At 45.6% G+C, this 27,074-nt stretch overlaps 1 protein-coding gene across 2 annotated transcripts in view; it reads left to right on the top strand.

Annotated features, from left to right (window-relative positions):
- The window catches only part of KMT2B (lysine methyltransferase 2B), a 76,703-nt gene that overhangs the window by 34,424 nt on the left and 15,205 nt on the right, over positions 1-27,074 (top strand). For both annotated transcript variants that reach the window (XM_077456395.1, XM_077456394.1), the window contains exons 11-28: positions 2,223-2,336; positions 2,432-2,578; positions 2,721-2,816; positions 2,940-3,057; positions 3,151-3,264; positions 5,585-5,769; positions 5,984-6,079; positions 6,174-6,272; positions 8,735-8,811; positions 10,394-10,515; positions 10,626-10,717; positions 10,831-10,968; positions 13,605-13,763; positions 15,530-15,647; positions 18,553-18,631; positions 21,394-21,554; positions 24,081-24,272; positions 24,361-25,882. In XM_077456395.1, coding sequence (XP_077312521.1) covers positions 2,223-2,336; positions 2,432-2,578; positions 2,721-2,816; positions 2,940-3,057; positions 3,151-3,264; positions 5,585-5,769; positions 5,984-6,079; positions 6,174-6,272; positions 8,735-8,811; positions 10,394-10,515; positions 10,626-10,717; positions 10,831-10,968; positions 13,605-13,763; positions 15,530-15,647; positions 18,553-18,631; positions 21,394-21,554; positions 24,081-24,272; positions 24,361-25,882 — 3,629 coding nt within the window. The remainder of the gene's footprint in view (positions 1-2,222; positions 2,337-2,431; positions 2,579-2,720; positions 2,817-2,939; positions 3,058-3,150; positions 3,265-5,584; positions 5,770-5,983; positions 6,080-6,173; positions 6,273-8,734; positions 8,812-10,393; positions 10,516-10,625; positions 10,718-10,830; positions 10,969-13,604; positions 13,764-15,529; positions 15,648-18,552; positions 18,632-21,393; positions 21,555-24,080; positions 24,273-24,360; positions 25,883-27,074) is intronic.

Genomic DNA, 27,074 nt, shown 5'->3' with positions numbered 1-27,074 from the left:
CCTTCACTGTTGGGCATCAGTGGGGAGGAGGAGTGCCTTCACTGTTGGGCATCAGTGGGGAGGAGGAGTGCCTTCACTGTTGGGCATCAGTGGGGAGGAGGAGTGCCTTCACTGTTGGGCATCAGTGGGGAGGAGGAGTGCCTTCACTGTTGGGCATCAGTGGGGAGGAGGAGTGCCTTCACTGTTGGGCATCAGTGGGGAGAAGGAGGAGTGCCTCCACCGTTGGGCATCAGTGGGGAGGAGGAGGAGTGCCTCCACCGTTGGGCATCAGTGTGGAGGAGGAGGAGTGCCTCCACCGTTGGGCATCAGTGGGGAGGAGGAAGAGTGCCTCCACCGTTGGGCATCAGTGGGGAGGAGGAGGAGTGCCTCCACCGTTGGGCATCAGTGGGGAGGAGGAGGAGTGCCTCCACCGTTGGGCATCAGTGGGGAGGAGGAGGAGTGCCTCCACCGTTGGGCATCAGTGGGGAGGAGGAGGAGTGCCTCCACCGTTGGGCATCAGTGGGGAGGAGGAGGAGTGCCTCCACCGTTGGGCATCAGTGGGGAGGAGGAGGAGTGCCTCCACCGTTGGGCATCAGTGGGGAGGAGGAGGAGTGCCTCCACCGTTGGGCATCAGTGGGGAGGAGGAGGAGTGCCTCCACCGTTGGGCATCAGTGGGGAGGAGGAGGAGTGCCTCCACCTTTGGGCGTAAGAGGGGGGCCCGTTTGAGTGCCTCCACCGTTGGGCGTCAGTGGGGGGGAGGAGTGGTGCCTCCACCGTTGGGCGTCAGTGGGGGGGAGGAGTGGTGCCTCCACCGTTGGGCATCAGTGGGGGGGAGGAGTGGTGCCTCCACCGTTGGGCGGGGGAGAAGGGGGGCTAGGACGATTGCCTCAAAGACCTCGGATAATGGCAAGCCAAGGGCCACATTTGGCCCTTGGGATCTTGGATTTGTGTGTGTATGTATAGATCTAGATATATATATAATTTTCTCCTATTTTGGCACAACTAAAAGTCCCGTGTTTTGGGTTTCGGATGCTTATGCATACCCTTCCTCCTTACTAGTTGACATTTTTACTATCATGACTGTCGGAGGATACTGTGTGTTTATAGAAATGGACGGCACCATCTAAATTTAGGGTCCGTCATCAGTCCCATTCCATACATCCTGTTGTGTAGTTTTGTATGACTGTAGGACGTACCCTCAAGCAGTTGTTCTGCTAATTTTCTTGTGTTTAGCATAATCTGTTTGTTTTTGTTCTGTGCAAAAAACTGCAATAAACAAATAAAAAAAAAAAAGGAAAAAAGTCCTGCGTTTTATGTGGTTTCCCCTTCACCGTGTGTTCTAATCCATGGGGTTGGTGGATTCCGTTTTTTCTCATGTTCTATAGTACTTTGATGGGGTTGGTGTCTGAAATAATTTGATAGAGCAGGATGGAGAGCCGGCAACTTGTTCTTCTGAATAAATAACTTTTTTTATTATGGTGTGCAGAGTACACAAATTACAGCATCTTGCGTGTCTCAGCAATAAGTCTTGGTCATAGCCAAGAGCACTTTTATTTTATTTATTTTTTTATTTTTTATGTCTACCTTCTAGACCTAGAAGAATTCATCTGAGCATTGCTTTCCTCCTCTCTTTTGGTGCCTGAAATGGGGTTAATGTGTGCAGCTTACTTAAAGCGGGAGTCCACCGGGAGTTCCGCCTTTTTTTTTAAAAGCCAGCAGCTACAAATACTGCAGCTGCTGACTTTTAAAATAAGGACACTTACCCGCCCAGCGCGCCCGCGATGTCGGCACCCGAAGACGATCTCTTGATTGTCTCTCGGGTGCTGCCGCCGCCATCTTGGGTATGGGAGTCAGGAAGTGGAGCCTTGCGGCTTCATTTCCCGGGTTCCCTACTGCGCATGCGCAAGTCCCGCTGCGCAATAACGATGGTCCCCGCTGTCCCTGGGATCCGTGTGTTTCCCAGCAGGCAGCGGGGGACTTTCGGAAAGGGGCGTAAATCTACGCCCTTTTCCGCTGATAGCTGTGCCGGAAGTGGGTGCAGATACCTCTACTGTACAGGTACCTGCACCCCCCCTGAAAGGTGCCAATTGTGGCGCCGGAGGGGGGGAGGATTCCAATGAGCGGAAGGTCCACTTTAGGGTGGACCTCCGCTTTAACTTTCTGTGGTGTTGACGTCCCTTTTATTTAAAGCATCCTTTACTTCTTTGGTATACTTACTCTTTCTGTGGAAATATGTCTTTCAGGAGGACTGCGACCTGCAGAACGTGTGGATGATGGGAGGACTCAGTATATTGACATCGTTCCCTATAACACCGACTCACGTGTGCCTGCTCTGCGCCAGCCGCGGACATCATGAGGTAAAGCCGCTTTACGATTTGCTGTGGTGGGGGGGTGTTTCTCTCCGACTTCCTCCGACTCACGCTTTTTCCCCCCTCTCTCTCTCTCTTTCTAGTTCTTGTACTGTCGGGTGTGCTGCGAGCCCTTCCACACGTTCTGTTTGGAGGAGTCCGAGAGGCCGCTGCCTGAGCAGGAGGACATTTGGTGCTGCCAGCGCTGCAAATTCTGCAACGTCTGTGGGCACAAGGGGAAAGCTAAAAAGGTAGCGGTGTGTCCTTTTTTTTTTTTTTTTTTTTTTTTTTTTTTCTTTACGTCATTGCTCAGAGTTGGTCTTTAAATAAAATTGACATCCTGGGTGAGTTACTTGGTGTATGAATCCTTTTTTATCCTTTTGTGTATTGCAGCCTCTGCTGGAGTGTGAACTTTGCCAGACAAATTATCACATTTATTGCCTCGGACCAAATTATCCCAATAAGCCGCCACGTAGTGGCAAAGGCTGGGTGAGTGGAAACAATTTTAATTTCAGACTTGTTTTGCTAACCCGAATCGCTGGCTTGCACCGTACAGCCGGCCCCTGTGTGCCGATTTTTACCCACTCAGACCTATCCTGTCGTTTTTTGCAGATGTGCTCATCCTGCGTTCGCTGTAAAAGCTGCGGAGCCAGCCCCGCAGTGGACGCTGACCTGGAGCTGACGGAAGGAGGGAACCTGTGTACACCTTGCTTTGCCCTGTATAATAAAGGTGGGATTTCTGTTCTACGGTATATCATTTTTTCGCTTTACCTCGCATGTCCTTTTTTATGTCTCTAAGCGTCGTCTTTTTTCTGTTGGACAGGGAGCTTTTGTCCCATGTGCAGTCGCTGCTATGAAGAAAACGACTACGACAGCAAGATGATCCTGTGCGCCAAGTGTGATAAGTGGGTGCACGCCAAGTGCGAGGGGCTCACTGGTGAGTGCAAGGCATGGAAAATTAGCCACATGCGAATGGAGGATGTGCAGGACTGTTGGGTATATAGTGTAGCACAAAACAAACTATACTATACCCAGTGCCATGGGGGGCAATCTACCCAGCATAAGTGGGTGCACACCAAGTGTAAAGGGCTCCTTGATGAGGGCAAGGCCTGGAAAATAAGCGAGTGGGTGGTGTGCAGCACTGTTGGGCATAGTGTGGCACCAAACAAACCACGGTATACCCAACACAGCGCACCGTACCCAACACGGGATGTGCGTGCCCACCAAGTGTGAGCGGGCTCACTGAGTGCAAGGTGTGAAAAAAGCAAGCGCATGAATGGTGTGCAGCACTGTTGGGCATAGTGTGGCACCGAACAAACGACAGTATACCCAACACGGGAAGTGCGTGCCCACCAAGTGTGAGGGGGCTCACTGAGTGCAAGGTGTCAAAAATTAGCAGCAAGCGCATGGGTAGTGTGCAGCACTGTTGGGCATAGTGTAGTGCAAAGCAAACCACACAATGGGTGAACGATAAGTGGGTGCGCACCAAGTGTGAAGGGCTCCTTTTTGTGAGTGCAAGGCCTGGAAAATTAGCAAGCAAGTGGGTGGTGTTCAGCACTGTTGGACATAGTGTGGAGCAAAACAAACCACAGTATACCCAACGCAGTAAGCGCACTGTACCCAACACTGGAAGTGCGTGCCCACCAAGTGTGAGGGACTCACTGGTGAGTACAAGGCATGAAAACAAACCACACTATACCCAGTGTAGCGCAAAGCAAACCACACATTAAGTGCACTATACCCAGCACAATGGGTGAACGATAAGTGGGTGCGCACCTAGTGTGAGTCCAAGGTCTGGCAAATTAGTGAGTGGGTGGTGTGGAGCACTGTTGGGCATAGTGTGGCGCCAAACAAGCCACAGTATACCCAACACAGTAAGCGCACTGTACCCAACACGAGAAGTGCGTGCCACCAAGTGTGAGGGGGTGCTCACTGGTGAGTGCAAGGTGTGAAAAATTAGCAGCAAGGGAATGGGTGGTGTGCAGCACTGTTGGGTGTTGTGCAAAGCAAACCACACAATACCCAGTACGATAAGTGGTGCACACCAAGTGCTAAGGGTTCTTTGGTGAGTGCAAGGCATGGAAAATTAGCAAGCGAATGGGTGGTGTGCAGCACTGTTGTGCATAGTGTGGCGCAAAACAAACCACAGTATACCCAACACAGTAAGAGCACTGTACCCAACACAAGTGCGTGCCCACCGGTGAGTACAAGGCATAGAAAATTGGCCACAAGCGAATGGAGGACTGTTGGGTATAGTGTAGCACAAAACAAACGACACTATACCCAGCACAATGGGTGCACTGTACACAGCACGATAAGTGAGCGCACACCAAGTGCGAAGAGTTCCTTGGTGAGTGCAAGGGCCTGGAAAATGAGCAAGCGAATGGGTGGTGTGCAGCACTGTTGGGCATAGTGTGGCACAAAACAAACCACAGTATAGCCAACACAGTATAGTGTAGCGCAAAAAAAAAAAACCCCATACTATACGTAGCACGATAAGTGGGTACACACCAAGTGCAAAGGGTTCCTTGGTGAGTGCAAGACATGGAAAATTAGCAAGCGAATGGGTGGTGTGCAGCACTGTTGGGCATAATATAGCGCAAAACAAACCACAGTATACCCAACACAGTAAGCATACTGTACCCAACACGATAAGTGCGTGCCCACCAAGTGTGAGGGACTCGCTGGGGTAATCTCTAAAATAAAAGATAAAAACGTAGGTTGGAAACCTCACTGCATCCAAAAAATCTTGACGTGTTTCGTGGATTCGCTTCACTTTCTCAGGAACAAATTGGAACCTTCAACGCTGTCCCTCTCCCCTTGTTTGTTTTCATGAGTCATGCCCCCTAACCCTGTCCCTGTCCCTCCTCCTCATCCTCCTCATCCTCCTCCTCCTCCTCATTCTTCTTCTTACTCTTCTTCTCTTTTTTTTTTTTTTTTTTGTGGGTCCCCCAACCCTGTCCCTCTCCCCTTCTTGTTTTTGTGGGTCTCCTCTTCCTCTTTTCCTCTTTTCCTCTTCCTTTGCTCCTTCTTTTTTATTTATTTTTTTTTTTTTTTTAAATGGGTCCCCCCAACCCTGTCCCTCTTCCCCTTTTTTTATTTTATTTTTATTTTTTTAATGGGTCCCCCCAACCCTGTCCCTCTTCCCCTTTTTTTTTTTTTTTTGTCTTCATGGGTTTTGCACTAACTTTGACCCCCTCCTTCTTCCTTCTTCTTCTTTTTTTTTTTCTTTTTTTTTTTTTTTCTCCTTCTTTCAGATGAGGGGTACGAGACCCTCTCCAACTTACCCGACAGTGTGGTGTATACATGCCCGCCGTGTCTGGGTGAAGGTGGTGCAATATGGAGAGAGGCCATGCTCTCAGAACTGACTGCCGGTTTTCATGAAATCCTGCAAAGTCTCCTGACCTCCGAACTTTCCTCTCCTCTCCTGCACTGCTCACAGGTAATACAGCAGCTCATGAGTTACAACCCACAATCATCTCTTCACCCACTTTACCCACATGAGGGTTTGACCAAATCCAGGGGCAGGAAATTTAACTAGATGGCGACATGCACAAGAACGCTGATCCTTCCACTGAAAGGTGCTCCGACTCTTTCTAATCCCCCCCCTCCCCCCACCCACATTTGTAACCTTCTCCCCCTTTTTTTTTTCCTAGTGTTCGGGTGTACAGTCCGAAACAAAGTGTCTCTACACTCCCTGTGATTTGGAGTCTCTTGGGCAAATTTTGGAGGAAGGTCACTACAACTCCATAGTGAGTATTGCCTCCCGCCCTCCTATAATCTCCCCCCCCCCCTTCCGTCCTATCGGGGCTTTTAATATATATATCTTTGCCCTTTTCTCTCCAGGCCTCCTTCAATGACGACATGGTGCGGATCATTCAGAAACATTTGGAGGACGGGTCATTGCACGAAGATGGTGAAGCTCTGAAGACATTGTATGTTAAGGTAACTCGTGTTATGTTTTGGTCAATACGACAAAGTCATTTTCTTCAATGTGTGTATATATATATATATAGGGAGAGCTGGAGGTCCAGTGCAACGGCTATAATCAAATTCTCTTTGTTGAAATGTGTAATAATCATGTAAAAAATCAAACGCGTTTCGGGCGCCAGGCCTTAATCATGGCTAACAAATGAATTGGGGCTCTTATAAATAGTTCAAACATGTTGATCAACCCCGCCTCCCCCAGGGTCACAACTCCTCCAGGGGGGAGAGGGAAAAAAATCAAGCCCTATAAAATGTGTCCTAAGAAAACATTTTTAGATATTTGATTTATTAGCCCCCCGGCCCCCGGAGTCGTGACCCTGGGAGGCGGTCCGGCGGAGTTGATGGAGCCTCTTTTTGGGATTTGTTGTTTTACAAATTAAAAAACCTTTTTTTTTTTTTTTTGCTAGAAAATTACTTAGAATACATTACTTTTTTTTTTTTTTTTTTTTTTTTTTAAACCTTTTTTATTTTTTTAATTCTAGAGAATAACATGGTGGTCATTGCAATACTTTCTGTCACACCATATTTGGCAAAGCGGTCTAACAAGCGCACTGTTTTTGGGGGAAAAAAAATACACTTTTTTGAATTAAAAAAATAAGACAACAGTAAAGTTAGGCCAAGTTTTTTTTTTTTTTTTTTTTTTTTTTTTTTATATTGTGAAAAATGGTATTTAAAGGGGTTGTAAAGGTAAATGTTTTTTCACCTTAAGGCTGGGTTCACACCGCTGCGGGGGGAGAACCGGATGTGATTCGCACAGCAAATCACATCCGATCTCCGTAGCGATGCGAGTTCAGCCATACAGATAGTATGGCTGAACTCGCAGCGGTCCCGCAGCAAACTCGCACGGGACCCTTTTTTGGGTCCGCAACGGAATCGGATCGCATGGGGGTTCACACCATGCGATCCGATTCCTGTGCGAGTCGGCAGATCGCACTGCGATATGCCGATGGATCTGGGGGTGTCATTAACATAACATTGACATCCCCAGCCGTCCGCATAGGGCAGTGTGAACTGCCGGCGGGAGGTATGCGATGCGGGAAAACGCTGCGGATTCGCGGCGTTCCCGCATCGCAGCAATGTGAACCTAGCCTAATGCATTCTATGCATTAAGGTGAAAAAACATCTCACACTGCTGGCGCCCCCAGTCCCCCCGTTTTTACTTACCTGACCCCTTGAAAATCCCGCGCTCGCCCCCGCCGTCCTCTTCGCCGCTCAGCCTGGCCGCTGATTGGTTGGAGTGGATGGATTGAAAGCAGCGCAGCCATTGGCTCGCGCTGCTGTCAATCACATCCAATGACGCAGCGCGCCGGGGGGCGGGGCCTTGTGATACAGCGAGCGGCTATAGCCGCCGGCTGTATCACGGGAGCGCGCCCGCAGTGCTTCTCACCAATGCGAGGGAGCTCGCATTAACGTGAGAAGCACCTGCGGGAGGAAGCAGAGACAGCCGCCGAGGGACCCCAGAAGAGCAGGTTTGGGGCCACTCTGTGCAAAACGAGCTGCACAGTGGAGGTAAGTATGACATGTTTGTTATTTTAAAAAATAAAAATTTTTACTTTACAACCCCTTTAACCCCTTCCGTGCCAGTGTCATTTACACAGTAATTGGTGCATTTTTACTGTATAAATGACAGTGGTCCCAAAATAGTGTCAAGTGTCCGATCTGTCCACTGTAATGTCACAGTCCCAATAAAAATCGCAGACTATTTTTTTTTTTTTTTTAAATGCTATAAAATTAAGCCCTATTTTGTAGACGCTATAACTTTTGCACAAAACCAATCAATTTACACTTATTGCGAGGTGTTGTTTTTTTTTTTTTTTTTATATTTATTTTTTTACATTTTTTTTGAGAGTTGATTTTATTTTATTTTTTTACCAAAAATATATAAAAATACATATTGGCCTAAATTGAGGAAAAAAAATTGTTAAATTTTTGGCGGCTATTTATTATAGAAAAAGGTAAAAAATGCATTTGTTTTTTTCGAAATTGTCGCTTTTTTTATTTTTGTTTATAGCGCCAAAAAAACAAAAAACAAATGCAGCAAATCCCACCAAAAGAAACCTTTTATTTGTGGGCGGGGGAAGGACATGAGTTTTTGTTTGAATGCAACGTTGCATGACCGCGCAATTGTCAAAGCGAAGCGGCGCCTTATCGCAAAAAGTGCTCTGGTCGGGGGGGGGGGGTAAATTATTTCGGGGCTGAAGCGGTTAATTAGGATGGCTCAAAAAGTCAGAATCTATATTTGAAACCAGACTCCGGCTCTGTTTCACCGTCCGGTGTGAATTGCATTCTTGTCATTTTATATACGGAAGGGCAGAGAATTTTATTCAGTGAAGTATAAACCCCGTCCAGTCACTAGGAACTTCTTAGCTGGACTTGCTTTTGGTCATTTTGAGCATTTGTTGTGTCTTTTTGATTTGCAGCTTCTGGAGAAATCCTTTAGCTGGTTTAGTGTTGAAGACTCAAAATACTGGAAGAAGAATGACAAGTCTATGGACAGGTAAGTGTACCACGCCTCTGTGGCTGCCCTTGTATACAATCATATGAAGCTCCTATTAATGCGCTTTGTAGGGATTGGCTCTTCTACTACGGGAGGGAAGGACATCCTTAACCTTTCCTATAAAAGTTTCCATATTTGAAATGGGGTGGAACCCCCTCCCAGAGAGCTTTCCCAATCCTCCTTTGTGGAGCAATCCGAAGTTACCTAAACTTCATAAGATTCCAGGGAGGACTCGTTGGGCAACCTATGGAATTAAATATCAATTGTTCTGTGACCAGATCTCTTAAAACATTTTGACCCTACGACTGGAATATAGCATCCCCCCAATACGTGGCAATTGCACCATGCTGTGTGGCTGCACAGTTTGGGTTGGTCTCGCTTCATCTGAAAGGGTATATATTTTTTTTTTTTTTTGTATTTTGACTGGAATATATATATATATATATATATATATATATATATATATATATATATATGTGTATATGTGTATATATATATGTGTGTATATATATGTGTGTATATATATGTGTGTATATATATATATATATATATAATATAATATAATATAATTTGCATTGTGTTTTTATTGCGTTAACATTTTTGAAAAAAAAGCCCCCCCCCCCCCCCCCCCCAATAAAAGCTGCGAGATAAAAAAAAAGACAAACCCAATTTATTCTCTAGAGCCTCTATAATCTTAATAATTTTTTTTTTTTTTTTTTTTTTTTTTTAAATCTCGCACTATTTTTGCAGTTTTTTTTTTTTTTGGGGGGGGGGGGGGATGCTCTTTTTCTGCTCCTTCTGCTTCTTTTAAATATTACGACATGAAATAAGAGCAATGGATGCAAAAAAAAGTAAAAATACAAAAAAAATATATAATTTTGTTTGCATTAACGTAAAAAAAAAAAATAAAAGAAAAGAGAAAACCCACCCATAATACATAATCCTTCCTTTTTATTTTACAAAAAAGGGTTATGTATTGTGTGTGGGTTTTTTTTATTTAGTTCTTTTTTTGCATTAACATTTTTTAAAGTGTTTTTTGTTTTGTATTTTGACTGGATTTTTACTTTAACCATTTGTTGACCGTGCTGTATCTGAAAGCTATATATAGAGCAGGGTTGTCCAGTTCTGGGAGGGCGTCCATTGCTCTTATTTTATGTCCATAATCTTGCCTCATGATTGGCACGTGACCATTTAGTCATATGGGGCAGAGAGAGTCCTTAGCCTTGTGGATCCGTGACGTAGGTTTGATCTCAGATGGTGCTATTTTATTTTATTCTCCCTACCTGCATCTAATCAGAGCTGGGGAGGTAAGTGACCCTGTTACCTAAGGAAAATAAAGGGTTAACAATGTAGTACTTGAATCAGAAAAGGGCTGGCGACTCGGATGCTCTTGAATAAAAGTCCTTTATTTGGTTACATGGGTACAGGCTAAACTGACGCGTTTCGTCAAAGCCTTCAACAGTGTACCCTATAACTGGTTCACAGACATTCATTAACTTGCTGGATTTCTGCTCTGTTCTCACCAACTGAGGTCCCCATTCAGTCCAGCCCTGAATTCCGTTCTTATTATTCTGTGTTGCAGCGTTCTCCCTAATGCCGTTCTGCCGCCATATTCCGATCACTCGTATGCCCTGTGGAAGGATAGAGAAGATGGCCATCATCCGAGCAATGGTGATATCCTGCACCCTACACCGCCACTGAAAAGTAATTTTGTGTCTTGTATGACATTGACAGCTGCAAGTGTGATATTGTTTTCATACACTTATCTTTAAAAAAAAAAAAAAAATTATTTAAATTATTTTTTTTTTTTTCAGTCAAGAAAGAGGAGGGGGAATTTGGGGGTCTTCCGGAGAAGGACAATCGGCAATGTGTGCTTTGTCTAAAATACGGAGATGATGACCCAAAGGTAAACAAAGCCAAGCATAGTTTTTGTAGAATTTTACTTTTTTTATTGTTTTTTTTTTTTTTTTTTTTTTTCTTGCCTCAGCGCTGTCGTTGACTTGGTTTTCTTTTCTCAAGGACGCCGGGAGACTGCTGTATATTGGACAAAACGAGTGGACTCACATCAATTGCGCTATCTGGTCGGCAGAGGTGTTTGAGGAGAACGACGGCTCCCTCAAAAACGTGCATGCGGCGGTAGCTCGAGGCCGACAAATGGTAAGTGTCAATGGTATACCCTCCTTGCAGCTCTGTAAGGTGGTCGGTCTGTTTTTGGCATTCCTTTTTGTCTTGGCTAAGTAACTTTATGGAAAGTTGGCCTCAGAGGGGGGGGGGGGGTGGATAGCGGGAGAGGGGAATCGGCTAAAAGTAGTTGGATCTGTATGTGCGTTATAAATTTGGAATTAGTCGATTTAAAAAAAAATATATATATATTTTAATTGGCAACAGCCCTAATAAAAATGAATAAATAATAATAAAAAAATATATATACATTCATTCATTCATACATACACACACACTGCCTTGCGAAAGTATTCGGCCCCCTTGAACTTTTCAACCTTTTTCAAATAAAAAACTGAAAAGTGGTGCGTGCAAAATTATTCGGCCCCTTTACTTTCAGTGCAGCAAACTCACTCCAGAAGTTCAGCGAGGATCTCTGAATGATCCAATGTTGTCCTAAAGGACTGATGGTGATAAATAGAATCCACCTGTGTGTCATCAAGTCTCTGTATAAATGCACCTGCTCTGTGATAGTCTCAGGGTTCTGTTGAAAGCGCAGAGAGCATCATGAAGACCAAGGAACACACCAGGCAGGTCCGTAATACTGTTGTGGAGAAGTTTAAAGCCGGATTTGGATACAAAAAGATTTTCCCAAGCTTTAAACATCCCAAGGAGCACTGTGCAAGCGATCATTTTGAAATGGAAGGAGTATCAGACCACTGCAAATCTACCAAGACCTGGCCGTCCCTCTAAACTTTCAGCTCAGACAAGGAGAAGACTGATCAGAGATGCAGCCAAGAGGCCCATGATCACTCTGGATGAACTGCAGAGGACTACAGCTGAGGTGGGAGAGTCTGTCCATAGGACAACAATCAGTCGTACACTGCACAAATCTGCCCTTTATGGAAGAGTGGCAAGAAGAAAGCCATTTCTCAAAGATATCCATAAAAAGTCTCGTCTAAAGTTTGCCACAAGCCACCTGGGAGACACACCAAACATGTGGAAGAAGGTGCTCTGGTCAGATGAAACCAAAATCCAACTTTTTGCCCACAATGCAAAACGATATGTTTGGCGTAAAAGCAACACAGCTCATCACCCTCAACACACCACCCCCACTGTCACACATGGTGGTGGCAGCATCATGGTTTGGGCCTGCTTTTCTTCAGCAGGGACAGGGAAGATGGTTAAAATTGAGGGGAAGATGGATGCAGCCAAATACAGGACCATTCTGGATGAAAACCTGTTGGAGTCTGCAAAAGACCTGAAACTGGGACGGAGATTTATCTTCCAACAAGACAATGATCCCAAACATACAGCAAAATCTACAAAGGAATGGTTCACAAATAAACGTATCCAGGTGTTAGAATGGCCAAGTCAAAGTCCAGACCTGAATCCAATCGAGAATCTGTGGAAAGAGCTGAAAACTGCTGTTCACAAACGCTCTCCATCCAACCTCACTGAGCTCCAGCTGTTTTGCAAGGAAGAATGGGCAAGAATTTCAGTCTCTCGATGTGCAAAACTGATAGAGACACCCCAAGCGACTTGCAGCTGTAATCACAGCAAAAGGTGGCTCTACAAAGTATTAACGCAAGGGGGCCGAATCATTTTCCACGCCCCACTTTTCATTTTTTTTATTAGTTAAAAAAGTTTCAAAAATCCAATAGATATCGTTCCACTTCACAATTGTGTCCCACTTGTTGGTGATTCTTCACAAAAAATAAAATTTTTATATCTTTATGTTTTGAAGCCTGAAATGTGGCAAAAGGATGAAAAGTTCAAGGGGGCCGAATACTTTCTCAAGGCCACTGTGTGTGTGTGTGTGTGTGTGTGTATATATGTATGTATGTATGTGTGTGTGTGTGTGTGTATATATATATATATATAATATATATATATATATATATATATATATATATATAATATTTTTTTTTTTCTTTAAAAAAAAAAGGGCTAATAAAGGCCATCATTTGGCACAAGAGCAGGTCCAGAATAGGTAAAAGGCCGGTATTGAGGTGGTTAAACACTTTTTAAAGAATTAAAAAAAAAAAAAATGAACAAAGTTAGCCAGCCCAATTTTATTGTATAATGTGAAAGATGTTACACCGTGAGAATCATGATCTTTATTCTAGGCAAAAAAAATAAATTGTGATTCCCATGCTAGCCAAAATCGTGCAGCTCTCCTGTGAGATGGACGTGGCTCACCAGCGCTGACTGTGTCTATGAATGCACACAGGCCCGGGTCCAGAGCCTGTGTGCAGAGTGCCTGCTTGCTAAGGAGGCACCCGGAGGAGTGTTGCTGACTGCCAGATGAGGCGATAAGCAACCTCTGTACGATATTGTTGCACAGAGCAGTTTATTTAACCAAAAAAATAAATAAAAATCAGCCTTTTGTATCACTAACACTTCTTCTCAGGCTCATGACAAGCCGTCTTACTCCTGTAACCTCGTTCTATAGTTGCATAGTAACTTGTGAGTGCAATGTTACCATCTTACCAAAGTCTACTGCATAAAGGTTGCTTGTGCACCCACCTTGTCCTTTTTTTTTTTTTTTTTTTTTTTTTTTTATACGGATGTCCTCCAGTGGGAGTTGATGATGCCGCACTGATGTCTAACTTTTTGTGTTCCCTGAACAGCGCTGTGAGTTCTGTTTGAAGTCTGGAGCCACCGTGGGCTGCTGCTTGTCCACATGCCAGAGCAACTTCCATTTCATGTGTGCCCGGGCCCGAAATTGTACCTTCCAAGAAGACAAGAAGGTCTTCTGCCAGAAACACGGCAAACTCTTGGACGGCACGGTGAGGATCTCATGTTGGAGGGAGATGAGTCTGCCGGGGCTTAACGTTTAACGCCCAACGCTACATTTTAGCAGAGTAGATTTTTATGTTTATTTTTTTTTGTACTACTCTACTGTGTAATAAATCTGATAATGTGGAGGAGGGTAAAGGAGGTAAGTGACGTACTTGGTGATGGTTGTACAGCTGAGCCCAGGCTCCATTCGCACCAAAGTCGCACGATTTCTTATGCGACTTTGATCCAATTTTACACTCCTATGCATCAAAGTCTCATTAACCAGTTGCTGACCAGGCGCCGTCGTTTTTCGGCGGCAGGATGGCTCCCCTAGACGAATCGGCGGATGTTTTTAAGGGGGTGCATCGCCACGCCACTTAGGAGCCGTCGCGCGTCCTACTAAAAATTTGCAGATCACTAGTAAAAAAAAAAATAAAAAATGTGTAAAAACGCCATAATTATATCCCCTATTTTATAGATGCTATAAGTGTTTTTATTTTTTTTTTTTTTTGAGCACAACAATCAATATACGCTTAATGTGATTTATAAATTTTTTTCCAAAATAGTTTTTTTTGTTTTTATAGTGCACAAAATAACCATAGAGGTGATCACATGCCACCAAAAGAGAGCTCTATTTGTGGGGGGGGGACAAATTTTTTTTTTTTGGTACCGCATTGCATGACTGCGCAATTGTCAGTTCATTTGGATGGGGCGGAAGTAGTGCAGGCACCTTTTTCAAAGTAGCTATGACTTTAAGTCGTACCAAAAACGGTTGCCCTTGAAAAGCATAGGCTGCGACTTTGATCCCCGAAGTCGCATCCGCAAGTCGCACATGTGTGAAGGAATCGGGTCCCCAGTCCCGGCGATTTGAATCGGGTCCCGGCGCCGCCATTTGAACTAAGGGAAATTCATGTCTATTTTATAAACTATGAACCATTTTATATATATATATATATATATATATATATATATATATATATATATATATATACATACATATATACATTTTTTTTTTTTTTACACATTTCACATGAAAAAGCGCTAAATTAAAAAAAAAAAAAAATCAATTTAATTTTGTAAATAACCTTTCAATGCTTTGTACCATTGCTGACAGCTGAAGTTAAAAGCAACAGTTGCGGTAGGTATTGGTAATTGGTATCGGCAAGTAATAAAAAAAAAAAAAAAAAAACTATAGGTACTCGTAAAAAAAAAAAAAAAAAAAAAATGGTATTGGTACTCCCTACTACAAAGTCCTTTATTCCCAATTGCATTATTTACAGACTTGAGGTCTTCAGTCTGCTGCTGCTTCTTCATTTTTTACTGGCTGGGGGAGGGGAAAAGACCTGTCAGTGTTGCCAAACTGTAGAAGAGTAAAACCACGTCTCCTGCCTCACAGGGGGATGTGCTGTGTGGCAGAGCTGAGTAAATCTCAGGCACGAATGGGCAGAAATACAAATCCTTTGACCAGTGAAACGGCTCTTTATAGGTATTTCATCTGTATTTAGGGTGTTTCCCGGAGTCCAGCTTGCCTCAGACCTGCTCTAGTCTCCCGAGCTGTGACCACCTTCTACAAGTTCATGACTTGACTTGAGTATTCAAAGCCCAGTACTTGGTGTAAAGACCCAGAACAAGGATAACAGATCTCCAGCTCCACTCCCCCTGGCCACTGGCTATTATCAGTACTCTATTATCCTGTTAATGCATGTTTATTGAATGCAGTGATGAGACTACTGACCTGTTGTTTTTTTTTCTCTTAATGTGTATCTATGTACAGAAGGTGGACACGGACTCTTTTGACGTGCTTCGTAGGGTCTACGTGGACTTTGAGGGGATCAGCTTCAGACGGAAATTTCTGCAGGGCCTGGAGCCGGAGAACATCAACATGATGATCGGTAAGAAAGCCGGCCAGCCATCTAATTTTGTAGCCATTTGGCTGAACCTCATTTAATCAGTTACTCCCATTATACAGACTGTCCCACGAAGCTAGGGGTTGTCCCACAAAATGTAGTAAACTTTCGGGGACTTCAAGCTGTCCTAAACCACCAGATTACTTAAATTGGAGGGCCGCCCTAACAAAACGCTTCACAAAAAATATTTTTTTTTAACTTACCAGAAACCCCTGTTGCTAGGCAGTCTTTCTAATCTGTCTCTTCCTATTCCACGGCACTTCCTCCTCTTCAGCGAGCTGCTCCGTTTTTCTTCTGCAATGTGTGTGTCCGTGAAAAAAAAGGGGGCCATTCACAAAGTGCTGCACGACTCGCACATGCACAGTAGGAAACGACAGTGAAGCCGCAAGGCTTAACTGCCTGTTTTCCTTCGTTAAGATGGTGGCGCCGGCACTCGATCCGATGGACGGATCGGCCTCGTGCGGCTAAAATCGCAGGCTCGCTGGACAGGTAAGTGTCCTTATTAAAAGTCAGCAGCTACAGTGTTTGTAGCTGACTTTTAACCATATGCCACCCGCCATATAGCAGAATGGCGGCGGCAAAGTGGTTTCAAACCCTGACTGGGGCGTCATATGACGTCCTCGGGATATAAAGCCGCTGCACGCATCGCGGCGACCGGTGGTGCGTCAGTCTGACACATCACAACTACAATAGCCTGATTCACTCCCATGTCATCTCTCGCCTTGATTATTGCAACTCCCTTCTCATTGGCCTGCCTCTCCATAGGCTCCTCCCCTCTTCAGTCAATCATGAATTCTGCTGCCAGACTTTCTCACTTTACCAACCACTCAGCATCTGCCAACCCTCTCCTCCAACCCCTACACTGGCTCCCGATCAGTGTCCACCACCCCTCTCCTCCAGTCCCTACACTGGCTCCCGATCAGTGTCCACCACCCCTCTCCTCCAACCCCTACACTGGCTCCCGATCAGTGTCCACCACCCCTCTCCTCCAATCCCTACACTGGCTCCCGATCAGTGTCCACCACCCCTCTCCTCCAATCCCTACACTGACTCCGGATCAGTGTCCACCACCCCTCTCCTCCAATCCCTTCCCTGGCTCCCGATCAGTGTCCACCACCCCTCTCCTCCAATCCCTACACTGACTCCCGATCGGTGTCCACCACCCCTCTCCTCCAGTCCCTACACTGGCTCCCGATCAGTGTCCACCACCCCTCTCCTCCAACCCCTACACTGGCTCCCGATCAGTGTCCACCACCCCTCTCCTCCAACCCCTACACTGGCTCCCGATCAGTGTCCACCACCCCTCTCCTCCAATCCCTACACTGGCTCCCGATCAGTGTCCACCACCCCTCTCCTCCAACCCCTACACTGGCTCCCGATCAGTGTCCACCACCCCTCTCCTCCAATCCCTTCCCTGGCTCCCGATCAGTGTCCACCACCCCTCTCCTCCAATCCCTACACTGACTCCCGATCGGTGTCCACCACCCCTCTCCTCCAGTCCCTACACTGGCTCCCGATCAGTGTCCACCACCCCTCTCCTCCAGTCCCTACACTGGCTCCCGATCAGTGTCCACCACCCCTCTCCTCCAATCCCTACACTGACTCCCGATCAGTGTCCACCACCCCTCTCCTCCAATCCCTACACTGACTCCCGATCAGTGTCCACCACCCCTCTCCTCCAGTCCCTACACTGGCTCCCGATCAGTGTCTGCCAATCCTCTCCTCCAATCCCTACACTGGCTCCCGATCACCCAGCGAATTAAATTCAAAATGCTAACCACAACATACAAAGCCATTCACAACTCTGCCCCCCGGAGCTACCAATCTTGTCTCCACATATCACCCAAACCGTCCTCTCCACTCTTCTCAAGACCTCCTACTCTCAAGCTCCCTCGTCTCCACCTCCCATGCTCATCTCCAGGATTTCTCCAGAGCCTCTCCCATCCTCTGGCATTCGCTACCTCCACTGGTCCAGCTATCCCCTACTCTTGCTACGTTCAGGCGATCCCTGAAAACTCATCTCTTCATGTCTCCAACTAATCTTCTTCTACCACTTTCATCAGCTCATTCCCCACATTTACAACCTTTTGTACCACCTGCCCCACCCTATTAGATTGTAAACTCTTCTGAACAGGGCCTTCTTAATCCTATTGCATTATAACTGTGTTGTCTCCTTTTTTTATATTGTGAAGCGCTGCATAAACTGTTGGCGCTATGTACATCCTGTATTATAATAATGAATAATAATTACGGATCATTTTTAAATTCGTTTTCCCTACATTCACTAACAGCCAAATTTTAACGGAAATGCCAATACCTATAATAAAAAAAAAAAAGTGATATATATATATATATATATATATATATATATATATATATATATATATATATATATATTTTTTTTTTTTTATTAGAGATACATAGATATTAGATATAGAGATATGATAGAGATATATAGATTTTTTTTTTATTATTATAATACCTATAATTGTTAAGTTATTCAGATTTTAGAATTTTTGGATTTCCGAATTTAACTAATTTTGTCTACATTTGTTAAATGAATTCGGAACTAAACAAATTGCGCATGTCTAGCGTAAGCGTATATTTAAATGCAATACAATTAAGATTAAAAAAATTAAATAAATAAAAAGCTGTCCATGGTTGCATTGTAGAGGGTGCAGAGATTTGTGAATATGACACTAATTATCAGAGGGAGCTCTTGTTTGAGTCTTCTGTTTGGATTGAAATGACCTTATTATTATATTTTATGTTGCCTGTAATGAACTGGAAAGAGATTTTGCTGCACTGGATGTTTTTTTTCTGTTCAAAAGTAACATTTCTCAGTTTATAATATTTCAAAGCAAATCAAACTATCAATTTTATTTTTTAGGTGCTATGAAGATAGACTGTATGGGTATGCTGACGGATCTCTCCGTATCTGAGGGGAAGATATATCCTGTTGGGTATCAGTAAGTGTCTAAAGGGATTCCATTTTAGTTGGTTATTAACCACTTCTGGACCAAGCCTCTTTTTTTTTGATTTGTTACTTACAGGTTAAAATTAGTTTTTCTTGCTGTAAAATTACTTCGAACTCCCAAACATTATATATCAATAAATATTTTATATATATATATATATATATATCAATAAATATAATATATATATATATATATATATATATATATATATATATATATATATATATATATATATATATATATATAGCGGTCATTGCAATACTTTGAAGGAGAAGGGATCTCACCGCTCCAGGAGCACACATGCAGGCTGTAAACTGTCTCTTCGGCTGGGAAGCCACAAGTGCTGGCTGTTACCACTAGCAACAGACGAAAAACAAGCTCTGGACTGCCGCACTCTTCAGAAGACCACTTTCTTTTATTGGAAAATCACATCACAGCTCAACAAACACAGCGAACAAGGAAAAATTGCTGATGAATAAGCACTACAGCTAGTGCGAAACGTCAGCAATTTTTCTTTGTTCGCTGTATTGAGCTGTGATTTTCCAGTAAAAGAAAGTGGTCTTCTGAAGAGTGCGGCAGTCCAGAGCTTGTTTTTCGTCTGTTGCATTACAATACTTTGTCACACCGTATTCGTGCAGTGATCTTGCAAGCGCAGTGTTTTTTTGGCAGAAGGATACTTTTTTTTTGCATTTAAAAAAAGTTAGCAAATTTTTTTAATTATATATATATATATATATATATATATATATATATATATATATATATATATATATATATATATATATATATATATATATATATATTGTGAGGGGTTAGCTCGGCAGCGGGTGTGTGTGACCCCCCTGGATGGGTTCACAACACAAAATCAGGCACAGCAGACCGCGTTGTAGGTGCAAAAAACAAAAGAAGCGGTTTATTTATGCTACATGCAGTGATACATATAACAGCCAAACAAAAATAAAACATGAAAATAAATCCTGGTCAGCTCGACCTCTAACTACACACTTAGATTCCCTGTCTAACAACTGAGTGCAGCCTTGTGCTGCACCAGTCCCTGTCTCTGTTGTAGAGGTTTGCCACACAGGCGTTGTCTCACCGCACAGAACAGGTGTCGCACTCCCCAGTCTATACAACACAAAACTGGTTCCAGGATGGAGCATCTCCCTAAGCATGCTGGTTTTTTTTTTGTAGAGGTCTTAATGAGCCCACTTACTTCAGCTGGGCTCATTAACTTTTCCCCTCTAGTTGTACAAGTCTGCATAAAGCCTGAATCTAGGGCACACATATTTCCCATCCTGGATACAACCAGGTGACTTTACCTTCCTGCTGCCACAATATATAGTGAAAGACAATGTTACGCCAAGTAAATTGATACCCAACATGTCATGCTTCAAAATTGCGCCTGCTCGTGGAATGGCAACAAACTTTGGCACTTAAAGCGTGCGTCCATCCCCCAAAAAATATGGATCCTGCTCCTTTAAAGCATTTTATACAGCACAGTGCTTGTGCTATGTAATTTGGACCCCTGTAACACACAAAAAAAAACCACAGGCTTATCTTTGCAGCTTCTCCCCTCCCTTAGGCCCCTTTCACACTTTGCAGGCACTACAACGCTAAAAATAGTGCTTACAAAGCGCCCTGAAACAGCCGCTGCTGTCAGGCTTTCACACTGGAGCTGTGCTCTTGCAGGAAGGTCAAAAAAGTCCTGCAAGTCGCATCTTTGGAGCGCTGTAGGAGCAGTGTATTTACCGCTGCTAAAGCTCCCCTTCCCATAGAAAACAATGGGGCAGCGCTGCAACTTTCCCGTTAGCGATCACATAACGTGGCTAAAATTACGGTAAAGCGCCACTTTACCGCCAGCGTCCGCAACGTATTATGTAAACGGACCACAATAATCATGACCGCTGAGCCCTGACATCGAGGTCTTAAGTGCCTCTGTTATCCGCGGCTCTGCTCTCCCTGTGTCTGTCCTCTCTGCGCCCCCCCCCTTACCCTTTCTGCGTGTCACCTAGTGACCGTGCCGCCCCACCCCCCTCCTGTTACAGGAATAACTAATGTATGCCAATAATATCTGTTTTGTTTCCTATTACAGCGCTCCGCTGTCTGTTTTTTATTTTTTTTTATTTAAAAAAAAAAATCACCTTTTACCATATCTCAAGGCAGCTCCCGGCGATCGCATGACCGGCCCGTCTCCCCTCGCCTCCTCGTGTCCCACTGACGTCAGCGGGGCAAATCTCAGCCACACCCGCTGCTTCTATTAGATGGGCAGAGAGGAGATTCGGCCGGGTACATGAGCGCCGGGAGCCGACGTGAAATCGGGTAAAGGAGGTATTTTTATTTTTTTAAGAAAACAGACAGTGGAGCTCTTTATTAGGAGGCATTTTGATATTTGCATAACTCCAAGGATCCCTCCCATGGCTACATGACAAAGGGCATTAGCATGTTGAACCGGGTGGGGGGGAGGGGCTTGGGTGTGATGAGTAACCAGGTAAGGTAAAATATGAGCAGTTTAGATGTCCACTTTAAAAAGATGGCTATACCATGCTACCACTAGGTGTCACCTGTGTACCACAGAGGAATAGGCATAAACGGAAAGGTTGTAAGTAAGCAATGTCCCTATCCATGAGTTTGTCTCCAGGTAGCTGATTTTTTTTTATTTATTTTTTTTCATTTGCAGTCTTGAGAAATCGGTTTGTGATTACAGGGTCTGTGCTGAGACTTTTTGCTCTTACAGCGCTGGGAATGTCTTTCAGGTGTTCACGTTTATACTGGAGCACCCTGGATGCTCGCCGCCGCTGCTGGTACAAATGCAGGGTCGTCGAACATCGCCCAAAAGAAGGTGAAATCTTATCTGACGGAGAGGAAGCTCAGTGCATTAACAGGACCATCGTCCATAGTCCTGGACATGCCCAAGGTAAGGTGACGGAACCAACACAAGTGTATAGGAGATTTATAGATCCAGAAGACACGGGGTGGTGTAAAGAGCCAGTTACCTTTTATCTAAACGCGCACACGGGTCCCAGAGACGATGCAGACCATTCTCATTGTGCTGCGCGACTCGCGCATGCGCAGTAAGGAACCGCGAAGTGAAGCCGCAAGGAATCAATTCCTCATTCCCGTATCGAAGGTGGCGGCGGCAGCATCCGTGGATCAAGTGACGGTTCAGGCACCCGAGGCTGAACCGTTCCTTGGTCCTCGGATGCTGCCGACATCCCTGGGCCCTGTGACAGGTGAGTGTCCGTATTAAAAAAAAAAAAAAAAATAGACATTAACCTTCACCAAAAAAAAATAAAAAAAAAACTTTTGAAAAATCATAATTTTTTTATTTATTTTTTTTACTTACCAGAAACCCCTGTTGCTAGGCAGTCTTCCTAATCTGCCTTTTCCTATTCCGTGGTGCTTCCTCCTCTTCGGCGAGCTGCCCTGTTGTCTTTCTGGGACGTGTGCGTCCCAGAAAACAACGGGCCATCTGCCAAGCGCTGCTTGACTCGCACATGCACAGTAGGAAACGGCAGTGAAGCTACAAGGCTCCACTGCCTGTTTTCCTTCGTTTAGATGGCAGCACCTGCACCCGATTCGATGGACGGATCGGCCTCGTGCGGCTGACATTGCGGGCTCGCTGGACAGGTAAGTGTCTTTATTAAAAGTCAGCAGCTGCAGTATTTGTAGCTGCTGCCTTTTTTTTTTTTTTTGCAGGACTTTTAATTAATAAAAAGTTGGATGAGAGTGGTGGTGGGATATAATATTGGCAAATTGTGTTGGTGTTTGATAAATATATATCCAAGAATAAAAAAATAAATTGTTTATAAGAAAAATTTAATAAGGAAATAAAGAAAAAAAAAATGCTGCATTTTTTCTCCCTCCGCACTGGAATGTAGCAAAATGCATTACAGGAAAAAAAAAAAGCAAAAATGTCCATGCAGAAACGCATCCGGACTGCATTTTCTGCTTTGTGAACTGGCCCTCAAAGGACAAAAAAAACTGTTCAGCAAATAATAAATTCACATCTTTTTGCAAGTTTAAAAAAAAAGCGTGTGTATCTTTTTATTTTTTATTTTTTTTTTGTTATTCTGCAGCCTGTAATGCTCTGTACACACTGTCAGAAATTCCGACGGAAAAGGTCCGATCGGATTATATTGTTAGAGAAAAACACACAGATTTTCCATCAGACCTTTTCCGTTGGAAATTCCGCCGGAAAAAATTTAAGAGCAAGATCTAAAATTTTCCAGACAAAAAAAATCAGATCGGAATTTTTCCAATCATTTTTAGAGAATTCCGACGGACAAAGTGCCACGCATGCTCAGATTAAATTACGAGACCAAAGCTATTGGTTACTAGCCTCTACGTAGTCCTGTCGTACGCAACGAACGTCAGCCCTGTTCTGAATGATTGGATTTTCTGACAACTTTGTCCGACCGTGTGTATGCAACACCAGTTTCTGCTAAAATCCGTTGGAAAAAGTCTGGCGGCTTTTGTGGTCGCAATGTCCGATCGTGTGTACAAGGCATAAGGCATTGCACCCCCCCCCCCCCCCCGTTCAACATATTGAGGGTGCAGTGCCAGGCTCCTGCAGACTGTCAGCTGTCTGATCGTACCTCCCGGTATGGGCAGGCAGTTACTGCACTGCAGGAAGACTCCATTAACTACGAGAACATTCACTCCGTTCACTGAGAAACCACAAACAGTCTGCTGTATTGGATGATGGTACTTGTAGTTCATTTATTCGAATGGCTGCTTTTAAATGGTGACAGTGGGTGCGGGGAGTAGAACCCCTGCTGTCTCTGGACGGGTGATCAGGTGCTTTATTGTAACATGTTGCATCCTAAATATGGGTGTAAGTAACCTGTTAGAGGTGAACCTACCCTTTAATCCAGCTGATGGGTTTCCTGTTTTTGTGAGTTATCTTCTACTGAAGGAATATTTTAGAAGAGCGACCATGTTGGTGACAGGATCGCAAAGACCCCTTTCACACTGGGGCGCTACGGCGCTAAAAATAGCGCCCTGAAAGAGCCGCTCCAGTGTGAAAGCCCCAAACACTTTCACCCTGGAGCGGTGCGCTGGCAGGACTATAAAAAAGTCCTGCTAGCAGCATCTTTGGAGCGGTGTATACACCTCTCCTGCCCATTGAAATCAATGTGGCACCGCGGCTATACCGCCGCCATATCACTTTGCGGTGGTTTTAACCCTTTAGCGGGGGGTAAAAATGTCCGAATACCGCAGCGATATTGGTGGTAAAGCGCCGCCCCAGTGTGAAAGGGGTCTAAAATCCACTTACCTCCTGCAATTGCTTTCTCAGCCTTCTGGGCTGGTGATGGGTCGGCTCTTGGGAGTATTACCTCATCTAGGTGGTTCTGGCACTGGTGGCATGTGACCAGCGGCACAATCTCTTATGAGACATGGTCCTGAAGGCACTATTTTTATTTTATTTTTCCCCCCCCAGAAATTGCAGAAGCCGTTCCTGCCTCCACCCCTTCAACTCCAGAAACCCCTTCACTCTCCCACTGGCCGCCTCCTGAGCCCATCACTACTGCAGCAGCTCCCCGCTCATTCTCGGGTGCCAGGATAAAAATGCCAAACTACTCTCCTTCCCGAAAACCCCTTGGTGGCTTTTCTCGCCCGCTTCCTTCTCCAGGTGAGTTATAGTGAACAAACATGACCTCTCGATCTTTTTTTTTTTCATTGGATTCTTTCTGATTGCGCTCGTCTGTTTCCTTTTTCAGGGAGTCCATCATCGTCTTCTCTATCCCATCATATCCTGACAGTCAGCGATCCTGAAGTTACACCCCTTCGGAGAACCCGGAGACCGCCGGCGCCAGCGCCACCACCATATCCTCCTCGGGTCACCCGTCAGACTTCAGCTCGGGTTTCCCGGGATTCAGCAAGCCCTCCGCCTTCCGCAACGTCGTCGCCTCTCTCAAAGCATTCTTCCTCTGAGGCGCCGTCGCAGCTCTTGACCGACATGGAGGTGATGTCGTCTCTGGACAGCGAACTGGTCACTGGAGCTCTGCAGTGCGGCGCTCAGCTTTTGGTTGGTACAGCTTTGCCGGCCGATGAACAGGATGGGGCGAGCAGTTCGGAGGAGGAGCCCGGAGAGCAGTATTATGGGTTGACACGGACGGTGGTATCTAACGAACCTTTCAGTCCCCTCTTGTCCACACCGCCCGGTCGCATCGAACAGCTGGACGGTATTCACGACAGCACGGACAGCGAGGACCCGCCGCAGAGCCACAACGGCTCTCTGAGCAGCGGCAAAACGCCATCCCACCTGCCTTCTGAAATTGTTGACTTTGTCTTAAAAAGCGGCGATGGCACCAACGCGGACCACGCCACCCAACAGCAGGAGAGGGTGCCGTCTCCGATGGCGTCCACCTCTCCCATCACGCAGAATGGGAGCGCCGCTGTCTCGCTGTCCAACGGCACAGATTGTGTAAGCTACCAGTCCTCTCAAGGACCTCCTCCGCTCAGGGACCCGCCTCAAGTGCAAAGGGTGTGCCGCCCTCTCCTTCCCATAACCCCTAATGGACCTGTGAGCAAACCCGCCTCCAAGTTTTTATTGGTGAACAAGAACACTGGTCAGATCATTGCTGTTCAAGATGACAGCTTGGACCATATGGGGCAGTTTAGGCAGCTTCAAGAAGGGACAAATACCGACTCTCATGCGGTCATCAAGCACCCCATTTTGAGGGCTAATAGGTTCGCCCAAAAACCCACTCAGAAAACTCAGTTCGCTTGTCTTCCTCAGACTACTGCCCCTGTTTTGTCTACTACGTCCTCTGCCCCTACCCAGAACATAGGCACTGTTTTCCTGCAAGCAACTCCCTCCGGCAGCCCAGCCATTACACTACGTGTGCTCCCAATGCTGAACATGGTACATGGCACTGGGCAGCTGAACTTTGGGGCGCCGACAATGATGGCCCCCACCCTCACTGGTCTCCCCCAAACCTGTCTCCTGCAGGGTGTTCCCGTCAACACAGGACTCCTAAGCGTTGCTCCCTCCCCAGTCCAGACCCAGGTGCAGCCACACATACAACCCCCAGTGCAGCTACCCCTCATACAGCCCGCTCCCCCTAAGAACCTACCCATCCAGCAAGCCCCTAAGAGACCCTGTCCTGTGCTCAACAACGTCTCCCACAGAAAGAAACCCAAATTGGATATGTTGGATAAACTGGAAGACCTCGACCCGGACGCCATTATACAGCCCATCGCTATCAACTGTGTTTCTGAGACGGTGACCACCACAAGGTACGGGCCAAAGGGTTTGTTTTTTGTTTTAAAGTTGACTTTTGGGGGTGGACAGGATGGGCAGGATTTACTTCCAGAGATTTAGTGTCCGACTTGAGAAGGAGATGGTGGGCTGTTGCCTCGGGCATGGCCTAGTGGTCGATTCCGCATGTTAAGGAAGGTGGAAGTAAAGGAGCACACAGTAGATGCAGGTTTACCATACGTTTTTGTTTGGAGTAACCAACGATAAAATAAAGCCAACGCATTTCAGAGGAACAAGGCTGCTGTTGAAAGCCATTGAAGAATAATCCTGTTGGGGTCTGCCTGTGGCGTAATGATCGGACGGGTAGGTGTCCGTAAGCTGCCTGTAATTTCAGTTTTTAGGGCTGCTGTTGATGGGCAGTTGCTGGGTACTTTTGATTTTGAGACACTCCTGACGACCTTCATTGACCGGCGCTTCCGACCCTTGCTGCTGCTTTTCTGTTTCCATAGACTTGAACTGGGGGAGGAGGAGGAGGGCTGATGGAAACAAATGCCTTTTGACAGGGCCCAAGAAATACTGAAATACTTCAACGCCCTTTCTTATTTTTTTTTTTTCTCGCGCTCTCGGTCTTTCTGGCTCGCTCTCTCTGGCTCGCTCTCTCTGGCTCGCTCTCTCTGGCTCGCTCTCGCTCTCTCTCTCTGTCTGGCTCTCTCTCTGTCTGGCTCTCTCTCTGTCTGGCTCTCTCTCTGTCTGGCTCTCTCTCTGTCTGGCTCTCTCTCTGTCTGGCTCTCTCTCTGTCTGGCTCTCTCTCTGTCTGGCTCTCTCTCTGTCTGGCTCTCTCTCTGTCTGGCTCTCTCTCTGTCTGGCTCTCTCTCTGTCTGGCTCTCTCTCTGTCTGGCTCTCTCTCTGTCTGGCTCTCTCTCTGTCTGGCTCTCTCTCTGTCTGGCTCTCTCTCTGTCTGTCTCTCTCTCTGTCTGTCTGTCTCTCTGTCTGTCTGTCTCTCTGTCTGTCTGTCTCTCTGTCTGTCTGTCTCTCTGTCTGTCTGTCTCTCTGTGTGTCTGTCTCTCGGTCTCGGTCTCTCTCTCGGTCTCGGTCTCTCTCTCGGTCTCGGTCTCTCTCTCGGTCTCGGTCTCTCTCTCGGTCTCGGTCTCTCTCTCGGTCTCGGTCTCTCTCTCGGTCTCGGTCTCTCTCTCGGTCTCGGTCTCTCTCTCGGTCTCGGTCTCTCTCTCG

This window comes from Lithobates pipiens, unplaced genomic scaffold (assembly GCF_037356315.1).
Source record: "Lithobates pipiens isolate NorthernLeopardFrog02 unplaced genomic scaffold, aLitPip1_a1.2 Scaffold_27, whole genome shotgun sequence".
In the NCBI taxonomy this organism is placed as follows: Eukaryota; Metazoa; Chordata; class Amphibia; order Anura; family Ranidae; genus Lithobates; species Lithobates pipiens.
This window is presented reverse-complemented; position numbering and strand designations above follow the sequence as displayed.